The sequence below is a fragment of the Anticarsia gemmatalis genome, chromosome 7, assembly GCF_050436995.1.
Source record: "Anticarsia gemmatalis isolate Benzon Research Colony breed Stoneville strain chromosome 7, ilAntGemm2 primary, whole genome shotgun sequence".
NCBI lineage: Eukaryota > Metazoa > Arthropoda > Insecta > Lepidoptera > Erebidae > Anticarsia > Anticarsia gemmatalis.
Window position 1 is genome coordinate 12,708,489 of NC_134751.1, and position 25,098 is coordinate 12,733,586.

Sequence of the window (25,098 nt, forward strand, 5' to 3'; positions counted from 1 at the left end):
AAATGTTTTATTGATGTAAGTATCTAATCATCCCTAAAACCTCGGAAAATACTTATTATAAACTAGCAGCTTATAGTTAACATTAATTAATTTGTTTAAACAATTAAAAGACTGGATATAGTTAGTCAATTCTTTATTGTCAATAAAGAACTATGTGTCCAGTCTACATGTATGATGGGTTCTGAAAAAGGGGCGGCACAGGGCATGGGGCCTATAGCGGCTAGGACTGCAAATCCGCCACTGATTGCACATTAAATATTTATAAATGCATTAACGTAATTATCACTGTTACATAGAACTCGCAACAAATCCTTATCACCAATCACTTCCGATGCACTCACATAAACGATATTGCTTACTAAACTAATAGCGACTATTGTAAGCTTGTATAATTTATTAGTTTGTATTATAGTACTAACGCATTGATTGGTTTATATAATTTGTTAGTTCATATTTTATAAATAACTTAACTAATTAAAGAGTGTTAATTTTCTAGTACTTATAAATAATTAAACTATTTCCGGATGTCAAAAGTAGTCATGAGTACAGTTTGTCAATTGACTTGAACGCTCCCACCACTACGTTAGTGAAAGTAACCGAGATGTGGTGGGGAGCTATCGGCAGTTGACCGGGCATTCGTTCGTTGGCAGTCAAGCAGCAAGGACTAAGTGTGTGTTAGTGCTACTAAATTTTCATTAAATAAATATTTGTGATAAAGTGAGATACAGTGTTTTACTTCTGAACACAAGAACCCTACAGTTTCAGAAGTGGGATAAAACAAAAATCAATAGGATTTTTGCCACGCCTTGCGAACGTAAGTACCATTTCAAATCATTTATATTATATCATGATTTTCCAACTACGTTTCTGAAGTTATGAATTTATTAAAAATTAAAACAAAAAGAAAAACATATTTTTTTTTCTTTCTTTTCTTATGTACAACTTTGATGATGGTATACCAGAAATACATTAGTTATGAATAGATATTTCGAAAGGGAACTGACTGCCTCGATGTTTTTTTGTGTGATTCTCAGCTTAATATTTACAAGTTTTAGATAATATGGCGTCAAGTGACCTTGAAGAACCCAGGCTAAGGGTATACAGTCAAAATAATATGTATAGTCCAGGAGAGCCCAGGTCACAGGGTCAGGACGTTCATAATGATCCAGGAGTACCCAGGTCACAGGGTCAGGATCTTGATGATGACAATCCAGGAGTACCCAGGACACAGGGTCAGGATTTTGATGATGACAATCCAGGAGTACCCAGGTCACAGGGTCAGGATTTTGATGATGACAATCCAGGAGTACCCAGGTCACAGGGTCAGGATTTTGAGGATGATAACCCAAGAGCACCCAGGTCACAGGGTCGGGATTTTAACAGTTATTATCCAGAAACGTCCAGTTCACAGGGTCAACGTCAAAATTATGATGAGATAGACGTACGCAGCAGACCAGGAGGTTGCAAAAATAAACTTGGTAACCGCAGTAACTCGGCAGTTGCTCGCAGTACCAAGAGACATCATTTCAACAGTGGACAATACTCGCAACCTGAAAATCGACGAATTGGAAGTCGCAGACGCCGAAGCAGCTCTTCATCAGAAGATTCTGGTGAGCGATATTATTACCGAAATAAACGTTCGAAACTATCTAGTTCTAAGAGTAAGGATCGTGATTCAGACATACTCGATAAGTTTATTGATATTTTAAATCGTGTCAAAAGTTCCGACAAGCCCAAACTGAATTTTAATAACAATTTTATACCCGAATTTGACCCCATGTCTAAGGAACAAAATGTATTAATGTGGCTTACTAAAGTTGAAGAATGTTCAACCATTTATCAATGGGATGACAGGGAAACTATTCATTATGCCCTTCCTAAACTAACGGGTGTTGCAAAGACCTGGTATCAGGGTTTATCAACTGTTTTACTTACATGGCCTGAGTGGAAGAAAAAGCTTATTGAATCGTTTCCTTGTCGTGAGGATTACGCGGAATTGCTTACTGAAATGCTGTCAAAAAAAGTACGTTACGGTGAATCATTGGAGCATTATTACTACGCGAAAATAAATTTATTAAATAGATGTCAGATATACGGCAAACGAGCCGTAGATTGTATTCTCTATGGTATAGAAGATCGTGCGGTAAGGGTAGGTGCTCAAGCGGCCCAATTTCCCGAACCCGAACACGTATTAAGATACTTTAGGACGGTGAAGGTAGGCCAAAATAAAGATTGCCAGGATCTGTCTCAAAAGTCTCGTACTTATGATCGTAAACAGTACCCTTCGCGCACCCATAACAATTCTAGAGAGATTGTTAACGCAAACATCAAGTGTTACAATTGCAATGAAATTGGTCATCGCATCTCTAAATGCGACAAACCAAGCGTAAAGTGTACTTATTGTGATAAAATGGGGCACTTGGTAGATCATTGTTTTAAGAAATTAAATAAAACACAAGATAGAACAGAGACACAACTTAAAGAGCGCCATGAAAAACAAGTAGCTGAATTACATATGAATGATGCTAATAATAAATATATATTGCCCATTAAAGTTAATAATTCTTCAATCAAATGCCACATTGATCTAGGTAGTCAATGTTCGTTGATAAGAAAAACTACAGCCAGGGAATTAAATCTGGAAGTTGAGCAGTCTGACGATTTACCTACGTTGAGAGGGATAGGGGGAAATACAGTACTACCTATAGGTATCGTCAATTGTGCTGTTGAAATCCAAGGCATACGCGAAACCATTAACTTGTATGTAGTCGAAGATTTTGTAATTCGTCACCCAGTATTAATAGGTCACTCTTTTACAGAAAAACCAAATATTATTATAACTAAAACCCCAAAAGAGCTGATCATTAAAATAAATCTCGGTGAAAAAGTACATCTAAATACCAAGCAACAAATGAAATTAGATCACAATGTTTTAACACCTGTCCCAGTCGAATCTACGTCTCCCGTTACTGGCACTCTTCACGTCAACGGTTCACTTCGAGGCTCAGAAGGGAAGGAGTATTATCTTTTCCCTGGTTTGTATAACATCAATCGCGGCTGTAGTACTTTGCTTGTATTAAATATATCCTTAGAGACCATAATCATAGAAAAAGGCATTCTTTTGACGCGTGCTGCTTTTAAACAAGGAGATAATTCGGAACTTGATTGTTGTAGTGTAGAATTCTGCGAAAATGAGGTTGATAATAATGTTAACTGCGGGGAAGAGATAAGCGTAAAAGAACGTATAAATCTTCAAAAACTCTTATCAAAATACAGTGATTGTTTTTCACAAGGACTTCATGATCTCGGATTCACTAAAATTACGGAAATGGTTATTGAACTTGAAGACTCACACCCCGTAGTATATCGTCCATACCGCATGTCTTATACAGAAAGATTGCTTGTGAGAAATATGGTTCAAGAAATGCTGGACAATGATATTATACGAGAATCTTCCTCCCCGTACGCTAGTCCGATAGTATTAGTTCAGAAAAAGACGGGCGAGAAACGACTATGCGTAGATTATAGGGCATTAAATCGCAAAACTAAAAAGGACCACTATCCGCTTCCCCGAGTTGAAGATCAGTTAGACCAACTTTCAGGCAATACTTTGTTCACCTCTTTAGATTTAGCATCTGGATATTATCAAATACCCATTTCTGAAAAGTCACGTCCACTAACAGCCTTTGTAACCCCTGATGGGCAATATGAATATAACCGGATGCCGTTTGGCTTAGTAAACGCACCATCGGTCTTTCAAAGAACGATTAACAAAATCCTGTCGGAAGTCAAAATTAAGTATGCAATAGTCTATATGGATGACATCTTAATTCCAGCGAAAAACGTCAATGAGGGGTTACAAAGGCTAGAAGAGGTTTTGCAGATCCTGAGACAAGGAGGTCTCACACTCAAACTGAGTAAATGTAACTTTTTCCAGAACCAGATAGACTTCCTTGGGTTTGAGGTTAGTGCTAAAGGCATACGTCCGGGAACTAGAAAAACTGATGCAGTTGCTAAATTTCCCACCCCAAGTAACCAACACGAAGTTAGGCAGTTTCTTGGGCTCTCAGGTTTCTTCAGACGCTTTATTAAAGGCTACGCTCTTATAACTTCTCCACTAACTGATCTGTTACGAAAAGATGCTCTATGGACATGGCAAGAACCCCAACAACAGGCTTTTGACAATGTTAAAATGTTTTTAACACAAAGACCACTTTTAGCATTATACGATCCAAATGCCGAAACCCAATTACACACGGATGCTTGTAAAGATGGAATTGCAGGAATACTTCTTCAAGCAAATAACGGAATTTTTCACCCAGTATCCTATTTTAGTCGCAAAACTACGCCAGATGAAAGAAAATTTCATTCATATGAGTTAGAGACTCTTGCGGTAGTAGCGTCTTTGAATCGTTTTAGGGTGTATCTAGTTGGTATATCGTTTAAGATTTTGACTGATTGTAACGCTCTTAGATATACGTTGATCAAACGCGATATAATCCCACGGGTTGCACGTTGGTGGGTACAAATACAAGAATACGACTGCTGTGTAGACTATCGACCTGGTTCGCGTATGTTACACGCGGATGCCTTAAGTAGAAATCCTGTTGAGGAAGATACAACCGAGTCCCATGTTCTTGACGTATTAACTGTAGAAGTGGACCAGGATTGGATAACTACTGTCCAATGTGCAGATGACGATATACATAAAATAAAAGAAATCCTTAGTAATCCCGACTCTGAGCAAGTTTCTGATATTTGGAAAAATTATAAAATTAAAAACGGTCGCGTTTACAGAGTCGTTAATGATGAACTTAAGTGGCTGGTACCTAAGGGTGTCCGTTGGCAAATAGTTCAAAAAAACCACGATGACGTCGGTCATTGTGGATTTGATAAGACTTTGCAAAGAATCCAGAAACATTATTGGTTCGCGAAAATGCGCCGCTTTGTAAAAAAATACGTTTCATCCTGTCTCGAATGTGCACATCATAAAACACCGGGTGGCAAACGTGAAGGCGTACTCCATCCCATTACTAAGGTTAGCACCCCTTTTCACACCATTCACGCCGATCATTTAGGTCCTTTCATTAAAAGTAAGAAAAGTAATTGTTACATTTTAGTAATTGTTGACGGTTTCACAAAATACGTGAATATAACGCCTGTTAGAAATACTAAATCGACAACATCAGTTAAGGTTCTCAAAGAGCATATTAGTTACTTTGGTGTCCCCACCCGACTTATAACGGATAAAGGTACTAGTTTTACAAGCAAAACCTTTAAACAATTTATCGAATCGTACGGTATCAAGCATATTGAAAATGCAGTTTCCACCCCTCGTGCCAACGGTCAGGTGGAAAGGTTTAATAGGACAATTCTCACGGCGCTATCTACATCCTCTCATGGTCAGGACGAAAAGAACTGGGATGAATACATTGTAGACATCCAATTAGGGCTTAACACTACTACAAACAAAACAACACAAAAATCTCCATCAGAGTTACTTTTCGGTTTCAATATCACCAGCCATTCCCAGGGTATATTAAATCCCGTAATAAATGATACACTCAACGTGGTAGACTCAGATAGTTTGAACAATATACGAGAGCAGGCTAGTGAAAAAATCAAAGACCAACAAATAAAAGACGCGCAAAGATTTAACAAAACTCGAAAACCGGGTACTATTTACAAAGAGGGTGACTTAGTACGTGTCGAGAGACAAGTACCACACGATGGTAAATCGCAAAAACTCGTAAACAAATATCAGGGACCTTACCGCATAGTAAAAATGCTACCAAATGACCGATATCTCATAGAAGACACTCCGTTAACTCGTAAGCAAAACCGTCGTTACGAAAACGTTGTGGCTTTGGATAAAATTCAGCCATGGCTGACCTTTAATAGAGACCTTGATAGCGATACCGATAACAACATGTCTAGTGATTAAGATGTACTCACAATTAAGTGTAAAACTGTTTAATTTTGCAACTGTTTCTTTACCACATTTGAATTGTTAATTATATATTTATACTTGTGTTATTATGGTATTGCATGGGCCTATTTCTTTCATTATTTGCATATTTTGTTAAGTTTTAATGATTTAATTAATATAAATTCAATTATGTCTCCGTACATAAATACTTTATAAATAAAACAAATGGGTAACCTGTAATGAGATTCTTTACTGCCAGTGCTATCGAATATCGAGTGTGACGTTTTATAACGTACTGCAAAAATAATTACTATGGCATTATACAGATTATCATACAAAACACTTAATAACTAACCGGTTGGCGATAGTTGATGGTGGTAAAGGACCTCACTCTAGAATTGAGCTAGGTAATAGCGATGGGTCTCGCTAAAAACAGGATGGCCGAGTTGTAAGCTTGTATAATTTATTAGTTTGTATTATAGTACTAACGCATTGATTGGTTTATATAATTTGTTAGTTCATATTTTATAAATAACTTAACTAATTAAAGAGTGTTAATTTTCTAGTACTTATAAATAATTAAACTATTTCCGGATGTCAAAAGTAGTCATGAGTACAGTTTGTCAATTGACTTGAACGCTCCCACCACTACGTTAGTGAAAGTAACCGAGATGTGGTGGGGAGCTATCGGCAGTTGACCGGGCATTCGTTCGTTGGCAGTCAAGCAGCAAGGACTAAGTGTGTGTTAGTGCTACTAAATTTTCATTAAATAAATATTTGTGATAAAGTGAGATACAGTGTTTTACTTCTGAACACAAGAACCCTACACTATTGTGCAACACAAAAACATCACTCAGAATTAACACTACATTAAAAATTAAAGGTGGGCAAAAACAAAATTAATGTCACCCTACCCACATACATTAATAGTCAATTCAGTGTAAATTAAAATTTGTTGTTTTAACGTAATTATTATTATTAACAAATTATATCAATTTGTTGCACATTTTTTTCCACAAAAGGAGACAATTTTGTGTTTTTGTTAGCTATCATACGTTAAGCGAAACAAAACGAAAACCAAAAAGTGGACGACTGAGGGTCCAAATTTTAACTAGGTGATAATTTTTAACCAACATGATATCGTGATCTGTTATTTCTTTCACAAAATGTCACAATTTATATACTATAATATAGGGTTTCAAAGAGTAGCCAAAAGTTAATGGTTTTGTTATTATAAGCGTAATAATCTTTCCACGTGAGGGTCCATTTTGAACGCAGGTATGGAAAATAATACAATGTTTTTCTTGTAATTTCTTGTGTCCGCAATTTTTGCTTGGCATTATCTTACATTTTGGCGTAAAGACTTTTTCTTTAGTGCCCTTAGTTTATCCGGTACAAGTGGACCCTCAATCCTCTATGTGCGGATTGAGGGTCCAACTTTAAAGCCCATAATTCCCTTATTTGATTTTCACAAAATCTGGTTCCAACTTTCACAATTCTTTGGGAATGTTCACTAAATCCTGAACATGTTTTCAAAGAAATTCGAGAGAGTGGCCCTCAGAGCACACGCACATTTGATACCGAGGGTTAGTCTCCTTAATAATAATTTGAGTTTAAATTACCTGTACAGAGATTTTAGTGAAGAAATTGAAAAGCACTTAGCGCTAAAGTGGAAAGCCTGACTAAACAAAAGCCAACAGACCGTAAAATATCGAATTAGGCTAGACAAGGGTAACAAGACGCCATCATCTGATCTGGCTGGATCTGATCATAACCTAGGTTGTACCATTATCGACTAATGACAATCGGCTAGCTATCGAGAAATTTTGTATGAAAATCTGATCAGTGCCTCTAACGGGTGCCTTAGAAACTATCTTTGCAATGCATCTCAAATGCCAAACTATCTATAGGTACACGATGGTACTTGTTATAGAATCCCACTGTAGAATCCCTGGCAGCCCTATACTACACCGGTCGCCGCGTCAATTCGTTAACGTTTATAATATTGTGCAACGACACGCATGTGCATGAACATATATTATAAATGACTCCAAACCTTCAAGCGAAGGTAAAACCTATTCGAAACAAATTACTAACTAGCTTGTGACTGACTGTTGTATATCTTGTAAACGTACAGTTAAGGCCAATATTCACTGCACATTTCTAGACTTTTAAAACTCCTAGAAATTCTGAACAGAAATGAATTCCGTAATTTCTATAAATGTGTTACTAAGAATATAATATAATGTTGCTTATGTTAATTCAATGATAAATTAAGTGTCGTTTAATTAGTTCCCTTGTTAGTAATTAAACCTTCAGTTTTCCTGCTTAGCACCTAGGTATAACATTTTCAGGAACACTAAGGACTGTAGGCATGAGGAAATTGTAGAAAATTAATAACTGGACCTAACCACACGATGTCATAGTCACTCTATAATAAAACCAAATTAAAACTGAACAGTTTTTATCGGACCATATAACCGAAGAAAAATTTTGACGTGTTTTTAGAAGATAATAGGAAATTGTACAAACATCAATTCAATAGATAAATGGCAGCTCATAGAATTGCTTGAATGAGTGGGCTAGTAAGTAGCTCCGTAGATGCAACTATTGAGTATAATAATGGCTCATGTGATGGCACAATGCGTTTAGTAGAAGCAACGTATGCGGGCGGTGCCGGGGGGCGGTCGAGTGACGGCCAGGTATGCGCTCTCGCTCCGGCAGACCGTTTCGCCACGCTGAGCGGCACGCGACTTACCTGAACAAATCCGCCATCCGACATAACGCATATTTATCAAAATCATCCACCATTTTATTCCATCAAGTTACTTTTCTTAGACAAGCAGAAACTGTATGTGAGAGCAATAACCTGTAGGATTACAACACAGAAATGTTATTCGATAGCGGCTCTTTTATAAGCGCAGTGCAGACTTTGTACGATTAGTCTAAACACAATCTATACTTGTTTGATTTGTAGAAGGAACGTGAATCTGAAATCGTGCAACCTGAACTTAGCATAGGCACGAAGGCTCTTAGGGTCAGCGTCCTTTTCAAACAAAGACAGTTAAATGTTAGCAATTTAGATCAAAAATAAAGAGCACATGTACGGTACAGTGATTTCAAGTTTTAAACATGTAGGTACGTACTCGGGTTAGGTCAAAGACAACAAAGTCACACGTAACATACAGTTATCATAATTATGCAGGGAGTGAAACAGCGTCGCAGCTCTTAGTTTCATTGTCTGTTTGACCTCGCGGTTTTATGTGGAGTGCGTATGTGAACAATGGTGTGTCGGCAATGTTGAAGCGCGGTGGTGAGTGATATTCGAAGCTGCGGTCGGGAAGAGAGGCGCACGTCGCGTATCGGGGCCGGCGGCGGTCCCGTTACAACTGTACCGCGGCTCTCCGTGTCGCCGCACATGCACCCGCTTGCACACCACACAATAACGCACTATCTCACTTGGCGACACTTCTAACTATACCTACCTCATCATGTGTTTAACACCGAGTAATTTTTAAAGTGGACTCAAATTCCGTTATTTTAATTACAGATTGATAAAGATTATGTTTCCAGTAAATATATCAATCATTAAATTACAAATACAAATTAGGTCGTTATTAGATTAGACAGAAGCTTCAGGAAGAATTGGAAGCAGAAATCAAAGGAAACATGATCTTTCCAGTGCAGACGGATGATACTGCAAATGTCTAGATCAATGTGGTGCTGAACTAGTAGCATTGAATCAATTTACCAAACGAGATGAATGACTGTTAAATAAGAAGTTATTTTTCTGCAAAATATCGATGACGTTTCCACGATCACGCCATAAGTTTATCAGATTACATTATCGTAACTAGACTAAAGATGAAAACGATATCATTAGATAATTTCAAAGGAAAAACTACTGGTAGACACTGTAGAAGTTCTATTTAGATGATATTAACACCTTACTCGTCAGCCCTGCTAATTTAGATAGTTAGTCAATCATTTAGCACAAGGTCACTAAATGTGCAAACTTTGATATTTTGCATAATATTCCATAAGAATTCTGTTTTGGATGTTATAAACAACTTATTTACATTCGATCTCAAGTCCTTATTCGTCAAGTTACGTATTAAATTGATTGCGTTGTTAATAATTTATACCTAAAGAATAAGTCCAAAATGAAGAAGTTTAAGTGGAAAATGAGGTGATAGAAGCTATACTATTACTGAGAAGTATTGTAACTTGTAAGATACAGTTCACTTTTGTACATTTATATACCTGCGTTGACATTTAATTTTGCAAGTTTATCTACTCTTCTACGTTTGTTTAAAAAAATATACATGGTCGGAGGGCACGTGACTTGAGTATTTTCTATAATGTCAGCATCAGCATAATAATTAGTTTAAAGCAAAAATAACCAGTCATTAAAATTCAGTGCTAGACCAATGTAGTCTATGTTTAGTTAAGAACTAAAGTGGTCTGATAATGATAGTTTTAAATACAACAAATTCGTCTTAACGAGGATCAGGTTGTCACGCCTCAAACTCGAAAAGGAACTTCCTGTCTATGAAACCGATAAATAAAATTAAAAATCTCCATAGTGCCAAATACATTAATATGTGTGTTGTTTAAACAACTTCACATGAATACTGCTTTCTAGCCACAGCTGAGACCGGTATCTCATCAAACTTGTATGTTCTCGTTTTTATTTACTTTGACTAGTTATGAATGCAACATCATCGTTATCATCTAGTTCCTACTCCCCGCTGACTGTCCAAATTATGGTCTTCTTCTAGTATATTTATTTAAAACTATGCTCATAATATCACCATATTTAAGATATGTTTTCGTGTCAAATGTTGGTCGCCGCTTCGATACCTTCGACACATTATGATAATGACATCTTATTAAGAGGCTGTTACTGTTTGTAATGACCTCCATAACGATGGTAAGATGGAATTAAGTAATTAAAACACAAGGTTAAAAGATGAGAGCGATAAGTTCGTTCCTTATCGTTAACATGTCTTGGAGCCATTTTAACGATAATCTACGATAGAACCTTCTCGAACACGGTAAGGTAATGGTATAATGAATAGTTAGACATACACGAGCGCAATAATAGTAAGAAGTGATCTACTTACATGTAAGTAACAGCCAAGTCGAGGCACATCGCGACAAGAGCTGGCGTGTCTAAAGACACCTAACTACTGTGTAATGATGATAGCAGGAAGTGAATCGGTAACGCCAAGAACAGACAGTTTGCAAGATATTTACTACACGTTAATTCGGAGAGATGCCTAGCCAGGCTTGTCAGATTCTCACGCTCGAATGAACCGGAGGACAATTACGTCACACGACAGTGGCAGGTGCGTATCGTAGCAGTAGCTGCCGCGATTGAGGTACGCGTGTCTCGTACAGTGTCGACGCTCGACCTACCGATACTTCTATAGTAATCGCTCCATGACCAGCAATAAATTGCTTCACACTCGCTCAAGGTGAGCTCTTAATTAGTATAGTAATGAGCTCCTCACTGTTGCCAGCGTTCACTGAAGCCTGCCGATCTACGATGTGGAAACCACTGCCTGTGTTGCAAAATATTTACAGCCGCGAGATTCCAAACAAGATTATGGAGAAAGACGAGCCGATACGACGCAAGATCGTTAAGTGATAAGTTTGGTAATTTAATTTCTAAATACGAGTAGCTAAACCTTTACAGCAAATAATATCCTCGCATTATATCTCGTTTCTTTGCCTAAAAGACAAAATGTGAGGCCTTTTAGTTAATGTCTGCATTGCAGTGTTCGAGCGTTTGGCACAGTGGCAAAGTTGATGTTGTGAACAGTACATGCAATGTATTGTTGTGGTGCAAATTGCTGGGTGAAGAGGTGTGGTGCGGCGTGGTGGTGGGTAGTGTACGTCTCGCGGTGATCGATACGCGCGATACTGTCGACTGCCGCATAGCGACCGGCTGTTCGCGGCACGACCCTACGACTGCCATCTGACCAGAGGATGCTAGACCTTGCACACGTGATCACAACGTGATCGAACACTGTCCAATTGAACAATGAACTGCGACAGCACTTGTTAATGAAGACCAATAACACGGGCATGTTGTTCCGTGTGACGCGCGTAACATTGTGTCGAAACTGTCATCAATCATCGCAATGTATTGGTCCAGTGTCGGTTGCGCTTCGGCCGGACATTTGCTAAAGTGTTCGTGTAACACCTAATTATAATATGAATGGAGGCTCTTAGCGACGAGCCTCCAAACTTATTGCGAACACTTCCAGTGTTTCGGTTATTGTTTTACGAAACAAAAACAAGAATTAGCATATTATTTACACAATTAGCTCGTATTCAGATTCACTGAATCAATTAGTACCATCAATTGTCGGTTCTTAGTGTGGTGTTTGTAAAGAATATGGTGATGATATTGTCAATCATAAACATACAATACCTCTCATTTACGAAAAGCATGCTGTATAAAACTCATTTATTAGGAAATATCTCTGGGCCGGCAACATTTATATTGGTCTTCTTATCCATAGATTCTGAAGCAAGGCAAGAAATAATTCTTAACATCTGTATTAAACATGTACATGTTAAAGTTGGTAAAGATCCCTCATAATAATTATATTGATCTACATTCTCCAGAAGTGAATTCAATGGGGCAATATTTCATAAGTGTATATAATAATAGAAAAGGAAACAATAATAAAATAAATAAACTAGCCATTAAATATGTACATAACAATGGAAAAATGTTGTCTCATTATTTTCCATACCAATTCATAGAATACTGGGGAAGATAATAAAATTTATATCTTATACGACATCGTATATTCTAGATCTTAACCTCTTCTTATTACTTGCATAAATCCGGAAGGATGAAAACAATGGGTGTTGCCAGTAGTAATAAAAATATCAATGCTAACAACTAAAGCATTTTTTTATTTATTTGTTTACTTGTTTCTTTACAAGCGTTACGATTGATAAATGTAAAGATGACTCAAGGCAAAGTCCGTTTGTAGTTGTAGTAATTCCGGCATTTATTTTTGTAATAAATCATTCAAATTACATCTGGTAAATAAATATGTTCTTTAAGTTGTTGAATTGGAAGATAGAAGGGTTAATGGAGGGAATAAAGAAAAACACTGTTTTCTAATATATCTATTTATATTCAAGTTTTTGCATGACTCGTCAATTAGCCAGCTACTTCCTACGACCGTATCGAATTTTAACTTTCTACCTAACAGTCTTTAAGATAAATGTCTGGGACTGACATTCGGCGGAATATCTACGAGTTTTCAAGTGGCAGTTTTAAAATTACCTAAATAATATATTCATGGCCAGCGTGGTGGACTCAAGACCTAAACCTTCCGTCGTTCGACAGCTGACCATTGCCCAGCAGTGGGACAGAAATTGGTAAAAAAAAATATAACCCGCACTTTAGCATAAGCTTTTAACAAAATATAAGGTATAAACATATTTGTCTGGTCGTACGAAGCTAAATTGATATTTCAATTGCATCTACAAAGAGCACATGTGACAACAATGAATGTGTAGCAGTTAGGTCAGCTGGGTTGAGTCGGTAGAAGCCGGTAACAATTTGATTCATTTGTAGTACTTTCTAGATCCAAGAATTTAATCGTCACTCATAAAACTAGACTGCCTTATGTCGAGTCTGAGTTAAAAGCAACCTTGACCTCTATAACGAAATCGGACACTAATAAAATGCTGATGGTTCTAATATTTTTCTCCGTTATTGCGATTGCGATTTCTGTGAGAACAGAATTAAAGACTTAATAAAAAAAGTTATTGATCATATCGGAGGTAAATATTTTTTTCCGACGGTGCAGCGTGAAAAAGGATATTGTAAAAGTGCATCTGTTAACACAGCTGATATTGAAAATCCTTCCGAAATGTGCGTTTGTGAAAGACAGAAGCGATAAAGATGCAAGCGTCAATAAACACAGCATCACCATTCATCCAACTACACAAACACTCTACCTCACAAAACATCAACAATCGACAGCGAAGATCAACGTTCACACATAACTTACACCATTTCTACTGAACGTAATGACGACGTTTTTATCTGCACCCTGTGGTAATTACAGTTAAAACTACTTTGCAACGTTGCTTATATGTCGTGTGCAGTTGTGAGTGTTGTGACACCATATGTTGTAACCTCCGCGCTCCGTGATCGCTACTGTTTCCTATTTAGAACATCGTTGAAAGCTTTTGGCCATTAGTCGGGATAATGTGCAACTCACGCGACAAGTCCTCCGAGGAAAGCAACGGGTCCACCGCCTATGAGTCTGATCTTCCGGTGGCACGAATCGAAGAGCGAGAGCCTCGCATGCGGCGGTGGAGGCAGACCCACCATGCCGCCGGTTGTGGCTGAACGCAACATCACGTCACATGCCCTGCGACACTCACTCTCTCGGCCTACTCCACGGGCCGAACTTAACACAACACTAGCCGGGCGCGAGTGCGCGACAAACAACAGCTGAGAGCGTGTCGACGCCACCGAGCATCGCAACACATGTGGTGTGGCACGCGGCCTGCGCGGGACTGTCCGGAGAGTCGGAGAGCCGCCGCCGCGCGCCCCACACACCCTCCTCGCCGCCCTACCCCACTCCTAAACTGTCTGACGTGACTTTGAAACAACGTTCTATTGATTCATTTTTCCTTTTTTGTTTTTACGGTAACAACACTTTTTTTTGTATATCCTCTTAAAAGTGAAGGTCTGTATTGTAAAACAAGTTTCAAGTTTAGTCACCACTCCAGAGCTATTGTTTCAAGATGAATGAACAATGTGTTGTTATTTTCCATTCCGTTTCGTCTCGTGAGAGTCCTCAGGTAGAAATAACTTTTTGCTTGACGCAAGCCCCGTTACGAGAGATCCTTTATTATCTTAATCACTACACTTTGCCAGCTGAGCGATGCAGTGTGCCGAATGATAGTGCAATGTATTTTATGTTTCTGCATTTCACTGAACTATCGAGAATTTCAAAAGAAAACTCATTGTTCGTTTTCAAACGTAGATGAATAGGATGTCAGAGCAGGCGGCAATGGTACAAAGTGGCACAACAAAGTCACAAGGAAGTGGCGCAGTAGTGGGTCGCGATCAGCTGATTTAACGGAGAACAACGTATACAGACGACGCGACGAGGGGGGAGGCATGGTGAAATCAATGGCGTTCATGGTTTATTTGTATATACATTGTGAACCGAATTTTTCGTTCTTTATATGAAAGCTTCTAGAAGCTTCACGAAACTTCGTGTTGTATTAACCAATACGTTAAAAAAAACCTTATAAAAGTTTCGGGTTTTGTTATTATGATAAATAACAAAGCCAGAAACTTGTAGAGGATCGTATTTCCGAAACGGGACAAAGAAATCGTTTTGCAACCGTACGCGTTTCGGTTACTTTTAATTTTAACTCTTTTCATTGTTTAAAATTCTACGTGTGTCACAACCTCGCGATTGTATGTTAAATACGACCGTTGGATTACAGTGCGCTATGTTTTGCCTTTGTTTTTGGAAATAAATGGTATAGTAGTTGTCTAAAAACTTGAATCAGAGCAAAAACTATAAACAATTCGAATAGTGTTGTGAGCAACAACTGGCACGGTCCGATAGTCACGAGATTCGATTAAAACAAGGAATCAATCTGAATGCGAGACGAACCGTGACGATTGTTGACCAATCGAGTGGCGGAGGCCGTAACAATTTATCAATCGACACTCGCACTACACCAGCCTCCAGTTAGATGTTCGTTCCGAGTATTTTTAGCAAATTCAGATCGGCTACTTCCATTTTATGCATAGGTACTATAATATAAACAAAACATTTTACACTGACAGTTTTTTTTTTAACGAACCAAATACCCTTTATTTTGTGGTACTGCACGATGATGAATGGTAAGATGCTTTCAAATCTACTATCTGATTCTGGATGCCACCTTACCAATAACAGATTGGACCAAATATTTATTAATGACATTGGGACTATAAATAACAACTAGATGATGAAAATGGATTCTCTTGAAGTACCTTGCCACTTTTAATAAAATGTTGAAATGACCCTCATTTTCAGTTCTTAATCTTCGTTGAACCAGATCTTGCTGGACTTCAATGAATTTATGAACGTAACGGCACCTAACCCAATGAGATAAGCGACAAGCTAACAAGAGTTTAAAGACAATGTACTATCTGATTCTGGATGCTACATTACCAATAACAGATTGGACCAAATATTGATTTATGACATTGGGACTAGAAATAACATTTAGAAAATGGTTTCAGATAAAAGAAGCTGTAAGCTACTATAGGTAGACTTGCAGGTAGTAGTTTACAACTACTATAGTTTCAATCAAATCTTGAAATAGAATGTATTTTCTTTTCAGTCTTCGAGTGTAACCAGATCAGGGTGGACTTAAAGGGATAAGCGACAAGCTAACAAGAGTTTAAAGACAATGTATCAACATTGTGATGTAGCCCGGGTGCCAGTGTCACAGGTGCATGGGACGGAATGCGCGCCGGGCCGCAGATCTGGTCGGAGCCGCATTGTATGCGCGCTCACTGCCAACCACACCGGTACTCCACTCAGATGACACTACATGAATATTGAACGACTATCTATTCTTTGCTGAGGTTTCTTATTTTTATTGTGTTAACTTCAAATAACTTAAAGTTGTTGGTACTTATTTCAATTAAATTTACTTATTAAAGAAAAAGGTTCTTGAAGGGTTTGGGGTTTTCTAATTCACACTTGGCCATCACCTTCGTTTCTATGCCTAACTTCTTTTATTCCAAGACTTATATTCAAACAAAACGAATGAATTTATCTCTGGAATAACACATTATTCGCGGATGCTTGGAGCATCATACAAAATATGCACAAGAAATTATAAAATTAGCTAAGTAAACGAAAGATTTTTTATTCCAGTGCCTACAGTGACTCATTTTAATGTTATAGTGAGACCAAATTCACTCTATGAATTATTATTTTATTATTTAAATACCCGTACCACCTTATTCCTAACTAGCAAACTTAAACCAAAGTTTCGTTACTAAGTTCTCAAAACGCAATAAGCACTATTTTAACTGCATTGCGCACATGGAATATTCTAGATCTCGGCAGAGAGAAGTTACTTTACATTTTGATGAAAACGAGCGCAAAAATTCTCTCAATATTATTTTTTGTGCTTTGCTTCATTTGGTTGCTCAACGTATATTTTTTTATTATTTAAAATACGGCTGATTGATAACCAAGGTTACAAGATATCATATCAATAAACATTACATAATAATATGCCATGTCACTTTAGCCAATTATGGTCGAAACTGGCGCGGCCATTTTTTTCAGAGTGTTCATTAAATCAATTTAATAAAAAAGTAGAGCATGCTTGATTTTTGGTCGTGGTTCATATTCAGAAGTTTTGTACGGCGTCCGTCAGTTTGAAATTTCAGTCAAACACGTTTATGAAAAGTTCTAAATCTAAAATTACCCTTCAATTATAATTTGTTACAATATATTGCCACGTGCAACGAGTAATCTGGTAAAGCGTAATGATTATAGGTTTTTAATTAATCCATATATAGCTTTGATAATTTGCACAATAGTATTTAGGCAACTGTATTAGATAATGATAGAGCGCAACTAGAGGCCTCGAAAAACGATAACACTACCAATTACGTTAGGAGCCATTAGTTAATCTGTATTTAATGCCACTGTCACCTGCCATTAATGATAAGAGCAATTTAAAAATAATTTGTTCAAAGGAAAACTTACAAATGTTATCGACCTGTGCAGTGTGTCGTAAACAATGAAACTTTCAGCAACTGAAACCTTTCACAGCGTCATTATTAATTATAAACTGTGTAAACAAACTTTTGTTTTTCTCGAGTTCTCACAAGTTCTGCTGTATCAAGTAAATTTCCATTTTCGTAGTGTAATATGCCAGCTTTACGGATTCCTTTCACAAATTACGGTGCGGAATCCTGAAAAAATTGCGACGACTAAGTTGTGGGGGCGCCGGCGATATTTGCATTAGTTTGTAGCATTGCGGGCCAATACAAACATTACGACGTAGCATTAGTTAACATACGGTGACCTCCACTTTGTCGTATTTGTCATCGCCTCACTAAGATTTTCAGTATTTCTTTACTGTTTACTTTAGCCGCATCTGTCCCATAGTTCGGCTGAGAGTATCAACACAACTCTTGAAACTCCAACAACAAACTTGAGACCAATAAAACACACATTTAATTCCAAAAAATCAGGAATTGCTCTCTGTATAAACGCATTTCCGTTTTGCAAAAACCATCTCAAATGTACCTTTTTTATGCAGTACATGCCAGCGAAATTAATATTTAGGCTTCATGGTCTGAGCGGTAAAATGTTGGCAAAAGTACCTCTGTATAAAGCAAACGCGTGGGCGTTATGTTGCGGTTTGATTGGGCATCGTGCAGGGTGCCAGCCGGCACCCACGCTCGGTGCGGCGCGGTGCGGTGCGGTGCGGCGCGCCCTTGACATTACCGCCACGGACCCCGCAGTTACATCACTCGCATCTGTGATACTCACACCACTCAATGTTTACATAACACCTCGCACCCAAATTGAATATTTTATTCATTCAGGTCAAACATTGACACCGCGTATCAATTATAATTAAAAATTAAGAGGAACTCGATGATAACCACTTTGATCTTCGTAACGGCCATTTTTATCCAATATCCTTTATCTAAGCCGTTATAGTAGTTCGGTTATTTGTTTACAAGAGTTACTTAGGCGTCGCATATTTAAGCGTTCCTCAAAAACAGCAAAGCAACAAAATTCTTGTAATTCGGCTACCTATTACAATAATTCTTTCCAAGTAAAAACCCGAGTATTATAAATATTTCGATAATTCAATTTCCTGTTACCGTTATCAAAATTACGATAAACATTTCCTTATTAGTGGAAATTAATCAACATTGTTAGGTGAAATGTGCCTATCACAATTAAACACGTGCACGCCAATTTAAATAAACTAAGTGGTAGCTGATTACTTAGCGCTCTCTCAATTCCAGTAGGATTTAATTTCCTAAGTGCAGCTCCACGAGTTATTTTATCGACGGACGTCACTAAATCGAAAACAATTATTACGTACCCGACCCGTACAGTTTTCGCTATAAAAAATATTATGATATAAGTACGCAGCTAACAGTACCAATTGAAAATTACGGTTCTCAAGAAAAATTGTTCAGAGATACAGGTGATAGACTATGCACCCGCAGAAAATCTAAAATATACTGCCAAAGTAGTTCTTACAGAGCCCGGTAGAGGCGCTAAACAGAATTTCATGTAAAATTTCTCGATAGCTAGACGGTTGCCGGTAGAAGACAATCGAGCTACGGAAGCAATGCTTGTATAGTGGCGATATTTTTCTGTCTTGCAAACCATACATCGTAGCTCAGCATATCAAAGATGTCATAACAAGAGATAACCTCGGTTCAAAAAAGACGAGAGAAGAACGATAAAAAGAGACGAAATGCTTCAATTCAAACGAAATGCGGTCATTAAAACCCTGCGCAGATGGATTTCCCCGCGGCAATTCCCGGCAACGTTCGAGTATGGAAATTTACTTACATTCCTACCAAGTGGTCGCAATATTGACTAATATCCTTAAAGCTCCTCGTGGAAATAACAGAACTTTTGATTTATTTAATTGTTCTAATAATGCTTCTTTATTTTACTCGTACTTATAAAGGAAATATCCATTAAAAGTAAGTAATAAATGTATTTTAATTCTACTTGAGTCACCAATGTGATGACATTCAAGGTTCGACTACGGAGGCAGTTTTTTTTTTCTAAATAGGCTATAGAAGTAGCTAAGCGCGGTTAAGCAATCGTTAGCGCGGATGGGTGACCAAATCAGTCCCGGTTGTTGCTGGTTAAATATTTTCAAGCGGCCTGAACAACTTTAATTACAGGTTAACCACTAACGATACAAAAAAATATTTTATAGTATTTAATTAACGATTTAAAACTCTCGCCATTGTACATATAATATTATAATATAACGGGGCTTACACGATTGAAAATTAAAGGTTAGGATACCTTATTTGTTTACCCGATGTTTTGATCGAATTACATCGACCGTGGTCACGGGCTGACTTATAGTAACAAATTTTGAAGTGCACATTTCATGTGACATTTGGGAGAATTGAGAGTGTTATGTGAGTTTGGGTTGTTAGTTGGTGGGTAAGTTTGTCTGTGGACAGTGGGTTGGCGTGAGGAGGGGTACGGGACTTACCAGAGGCAGTCCAGCATGATAGAGACATGCACGTGGCGCCCACGGGGCCGCACTCACCTGCAACAACACAACACTCAGATAAATATCAATACAAAACAGCAGAATCTGCGGTAAAATAAAGACTACAGTAGAAGTTATAGCAGAATAAATCATTAACGTATACTTCTGAGTATTTGTTTCCTAGTCGTGTGCTTATTTCTCATGTCTTTATAGTTGCATACCTTGGGGCTGTTAAAAACCAGATATTCGATTGATTTTCTCAAAGGAAATAACATAGATAAAGTCAAATTCATCAAACAAAAACGATCAATCTGCATAAAATATTGACACACAAAATAACAACAGAGACAACACTTTTATTCAGCACCCGGATATTGGAATCCATGTTCAAGCATTTATTCTAATATGTGCAAAACATGTTACCTATCAAGTATCAATGTGTTGACGCATTCGTAGAGGAAGCGACATCATTAACAAATAATCGTCTTCCCTGTAATGCAACAGGAAGGAGAAAACCGCATCGTGGGATTATAAGCCCGCACCGTCGATCCCACGACACAGGTGGACTCGACAGATCTCATAACATAACATTATATAGTAACTGTATATCGACTGGGACACATGAATCCGTGAGAACATTTAAATATTTAAAAACATTCAATTTTGGAGTAAGTACTTACAGTAAAATCGAAACAACTAGAATAATCCAATAATAAATGCAAAGTAACCTAGTTCTAATTCAGTGAAATAAATTATGTAATCGTAATATAAATCAAAACAAAGTATAAAAAGTGGTTAGTAAAAAATATTGAAAATGTCAGTTTCATGCAGCGATAGAACCAGTAACGCCATCTAGTACGCTACGAAGGAACTAAAACGTATTGTTGAATTAAACATGCACGCGGAAGCGTTACTGAAGCGCGTCAACATTAGGTAACAACGATATTTATTGTAGAATATCATATTAAAATGATATTACGTGTAATTGTATGGATATATTGTATTACAGTCTGTTTGTTACCATGCAACGTCAAGGCTCTATCTAACTTCCAGCGAGCGAACTTGTTGCTTCAATTTCAGTGATAAGATAAGGCGTTAGTGTGTCAAATACTACAGCAATATATCCTTTCAGTTTCGTCGCAGCACTTGGTATTGTTCACATTTACAAATATGGATAATTGGTGAAACGCTCACCATGAACCATTATCCTTCACACCATTTCTACAGTTTGTGTCATTGTTGCGTGTGCCGGTAGACAGAGGCACGCCGCAGCACGATAAATACATAAATCGTTATTCGCGTGATTCTGTAGAATACACATTACACATTGGACACAGCGTATAAAAGTTTCATTAATAGTGCATTGCGTCACGTCCAGTCAACGACTGAAGCCATCTGGCCGAATTGCCTGAAAACATTACATGTATTTAGTAGAAATACTAAAATAAACCTTCCACTGCAAAAATAGTTGGCGTCTTTAAATAACCAATGCCTATGTGCACTGGCCAAGAAAAACTCGCAAATCCTATATGTTGTACGTGCGACCATAAATCTTTGAATTGAATGAAGCACTAACACATACAGTTTATACAGGCGCGTTACTGAGAAAACATTCAGTGCACCAATAGCAATTTTATATACTCGGAGAAAAAATAGTCTCATAGAACAGTAAATTGATATCGCTGAAAATATTTTAGTGTCCAGCTGCTAAAAGCTAAAAATATTTGGCTCGCATCAGAAACCTAAAAAATGTTGAGACAGTGCAATAAGCACGTGGGTTGTGAAGAGCTCTGAGTGCGGAAGGAAGCGGCGCCACGACATCACGAGCGGAGGGCTCGAGCGGAACTGCATCCTTCATCCCACTTCCGCTCAACACACACTTTTTATGGAAAAGAATGTGTAGCAGCTGACAAATAATACTTTCAATAATAATTGGACACGCTCCACCTAGCGATCTCATAATCGGTTTTCCTTATAGCCGAATGAATTGAATGAAAATAATAAGAAAGTTCGCGTGCCTTATTGTTTGTGTTTACTCCTCCCTTTCTGTTTAGATCTTTTGAGTAAATTGGAATCTTGGTTAAGAAAGAACTCAAAATGGGTGCATTATACTGCCAGGACACATACTTGCACAAATATTTACCATCATGCGTCAAAATAAATACACAGAATTTGCAGATATAAAACAAAGTCAGCATAGCTGCGTGAAAATATTATGGGGAAGCAATTCATCAATATTAATCGACTTCGGAAATTGTACGTTCGTGATTTATACATCCAGATGACGGCGCACACCCCGCGCTAACAGGTGACGCTCACGACTCCAGCCGACACGAAACAAACAAATAAACGTCGGCCGTGGCAGAGGCTGCATAATTGCGTTAATTGTCGATAATCAGGCAGCAATTAGTGCGCTACGTGAGCCGGTCGCGAGCACTGACTAAACGCAGTCACCTTGACGCTGTATCCTCAAAGCCCGCCGCTCAAGTACACAGATCTAATCGGGAGTTTTATGACAGGTGACGTAAGCTTAGCGACACTGGACCTAAGTGCACTGTTGCATCATAATGTGTCCTAAGGGTGACGTCATTATGCTTATTATTGGCGGATGAGACGAGCGTTACGAGCAAGTGAACGACGAACCTCGCACGTTGTTATGCTAACTAAAAGAACCGTCATTATGTAACACAAACAGTGAAACGACAATGTCAATGTTTGTCAGCGTTCAGATTAAGTATAATAATAAAGTGTTATGTGTAATTAACATGTCGTATGATCTGATCTCTCGGAGATTAATCACGTAATATTTTCTCGTTTGCGTCGGAATTGCCACAGTGTGAGATATAAGCTGATTACATAAATAGTCTAACGGTATAAGAAGCAATTACAAGCTCTCGTGTAGTGACTGACAAAATTAATTTGCGTTTTTGTCGACGATCCTATCAGCTTTGCATTAAGTATTGTTATACACAAATGAGTACACTTTTTTACTATAACTCTGTTTTTTACTTAAGAGTCGTAAAGACAATAAAAGGCTGATTCGAATAAGGCAAGTGAAAGCTACTAAACTTTTCTTCTACGAAAATGGAATCACAATATTGAACTTGGCATGTTGTGATGACTGTGCACAAACAACATTAGGAGCGGTCACGTGACAAGCTGACCTTCGACGAGGGTTGCAAAATAACCTCAACTGCGTTATGATAGGTGCGTGCGCTTGGAAAAACATATTTTTCTGAAATTGTTTGTTTGTACAAAAAGTAATGAAGGACAGAGTGAATCGTTTAATATGTAGCCAGGGGTGCTATTATTCATGATCCGAGATATTGATACAGATTTATAATTTGATTGTATTTATGATCATACCTTAATTAAACTAGACATTATAAAATTGAATATAATTTCAGAGTATTTCAAGAGAACTTGTATTTTTGCACGGTTGGGGAGTAGTGAGACAAAAATTCACCTATTCTTGGTTAATTTGATCGTGTTTGTCTTCCATATCCGTCCGATTACCTTGCCAGCGTTAGCCAAAAGAAGCATCTGTTTACTCAACACACCGAGCTGGTACTAGCCCTATACGAACATTTAGTTCATTTAGTTATAGTTCCATCCCTACGCAGTACAGCGCTTGGCGTCAATGCTCCCCCAGCTGGACTAATTACGTTGTTATCGTTTACGCCACGTGCACGCACTACGCAACTACTTCAGATAATGACAGCTTAATAGTTCATTGTGTACACCACACAGCTGTTACAAGCAAACTCTTAGTTTCTTACCAACCATTTTGGCAAACATAAATATACGATACAACAAATCATCAACCAATTTCCGTATCGATTGTTCTGTACATTGTCTTTGAAATAGCCAAATGACGTAGTTGTTTTATTCTCCCTGCGTCAATTGCTTTCGCTTGTTTGAAATTTGATTACACGTCCAACAAAGGCGCCACTGTACAACATGACGATAGTCATCTATTTAATGTTTAGTCTGACTATTGTATACAATAACTATAACGTGTAGGTATATTAGTTCTGAGAAGGAGAGCACATAAAACGCAGGAAATAGTATAAGAATCGGAGAGTGGCGTACTCAGTACAATGGCATCAGTTTCGTGCGAGGTGTCGGGTAGCTATTGTACTAAGACAAACACCGCCGCTAACGGTGTGTGAGAATACGGCGATAGCAGCTTGTGAAGGTACCGTCACACTCATTGCTACTACTATGTCGAGTGACACACTGCAGGTGCTTGAACTACAATCACCATGTCCAAATACCCACACGTACGTAGATATGACCGAAACTTATTCATCTTTTGTGGTGTTTTATGTCAGAGCAAGAACATAATTCACTAGTGACTCTACACGACTACGTGGCTAATTACAAATGTGTTAATACACACCTATCTTGAATGAAATAGATATTCTAACATTGGAACTACCTAAACACTCCGCTGATAATATTAATGATGATAAAGTAACACTAATCGCGTTTACGTAACGTACAATAACTGGAAGTTTACACAAGTGATATCACCCGACGTTATTAGGAAAATATGGGTTTCTGTACGACAGTTACAAGACTGAAAACAATCGAAAAAAAACCCCAGTGGAATATACCAACATTGATTAAGTACAATAGGAAAATCGTGTGCAATCTAACGGAATCGGAGCAGTAGGGCTGGTAGGTAGTTAGCTCGCCCTCGTCCCAGTTTAGTAACCTAAACGTAGAGGTGGGGCGATCGTAACCTTTAGGCATTCGATGCGGAACATAATACTGAATCTACTTTAAGGGCCCGTGTCGCTACTTGTAATACTAGTACCAATAAACTTATTCACGTTATGTGCTTGCCTTTCCTATTTACTCCAAAAATAGAG

The 25,098-nt window shown here is 37.9% G+C and overlaps 2 protein-coding genes across 5 annotated transcripts in view; one reads left to right on the plus strand and one right to left on the minus strand.

The window, feature by feature from the left end:
* Positions 1–25,098, minus strand: part of Mob2 (MOB kinase activator 2) — a 69,580-nt gene that overhangs the window by 27,440 nt on the left and 17,042 nt on the right. The window contains exon 3 of one of the 4 annotated variants that reach the window (XM_076116182.1): positions 20,222–20,278. The exons of 2 other annotated variants lie outside the window; for them this stretch is intronic. In XM_076116182.1, the coding sequence (XP_075972297.1) occupies positions 20,222–20,238 (17 nt within the window). In that variant the 5' untranslated portion in view covers positions 20,239–20,278. Of the gene's footprint in view, positions 1–14,190; positions 14,506–20,221; positions 20,279–25,098 lie in introns of those variants that run through there. One more of the 4 variants, XM_076116179.1, reaches the window with a different exon arrangement.
* LOC142974176 (uncharacterized) lies at positions 1,013–11,916 on the plus strand. Its single transcript, XM_076116338.1, has 2 exons — positions 1,013–4,155; positions 11,733–11,916. Exons 1-2 carry the CDS (start codon positions 1,061–1,063, stop codon positions 11,914–11,916), a joined length of 3,279 nt encoding a protein of 1,092 aa, XP_075972453.1. The 5' UTR covers positions 1,013–1,060.

Excerpts from the sequence above, each read along its gene's own strand:
- LOC142974176 (XM_076116338.1), top strand. The coding sequence starts at position 1,061 with ATGGCGTCAAGTGACCTTGAAGAACCCAGGCTAAGGGTATACAGTCAA. Across the intron at positions 4,156-11,732 it reads AAAGATGCTCTATGGACATG|TGGCAAAGTTGATGTTGTGA; the intron begins GCAAGAACCCCA and ends CGTTTGGCACAG.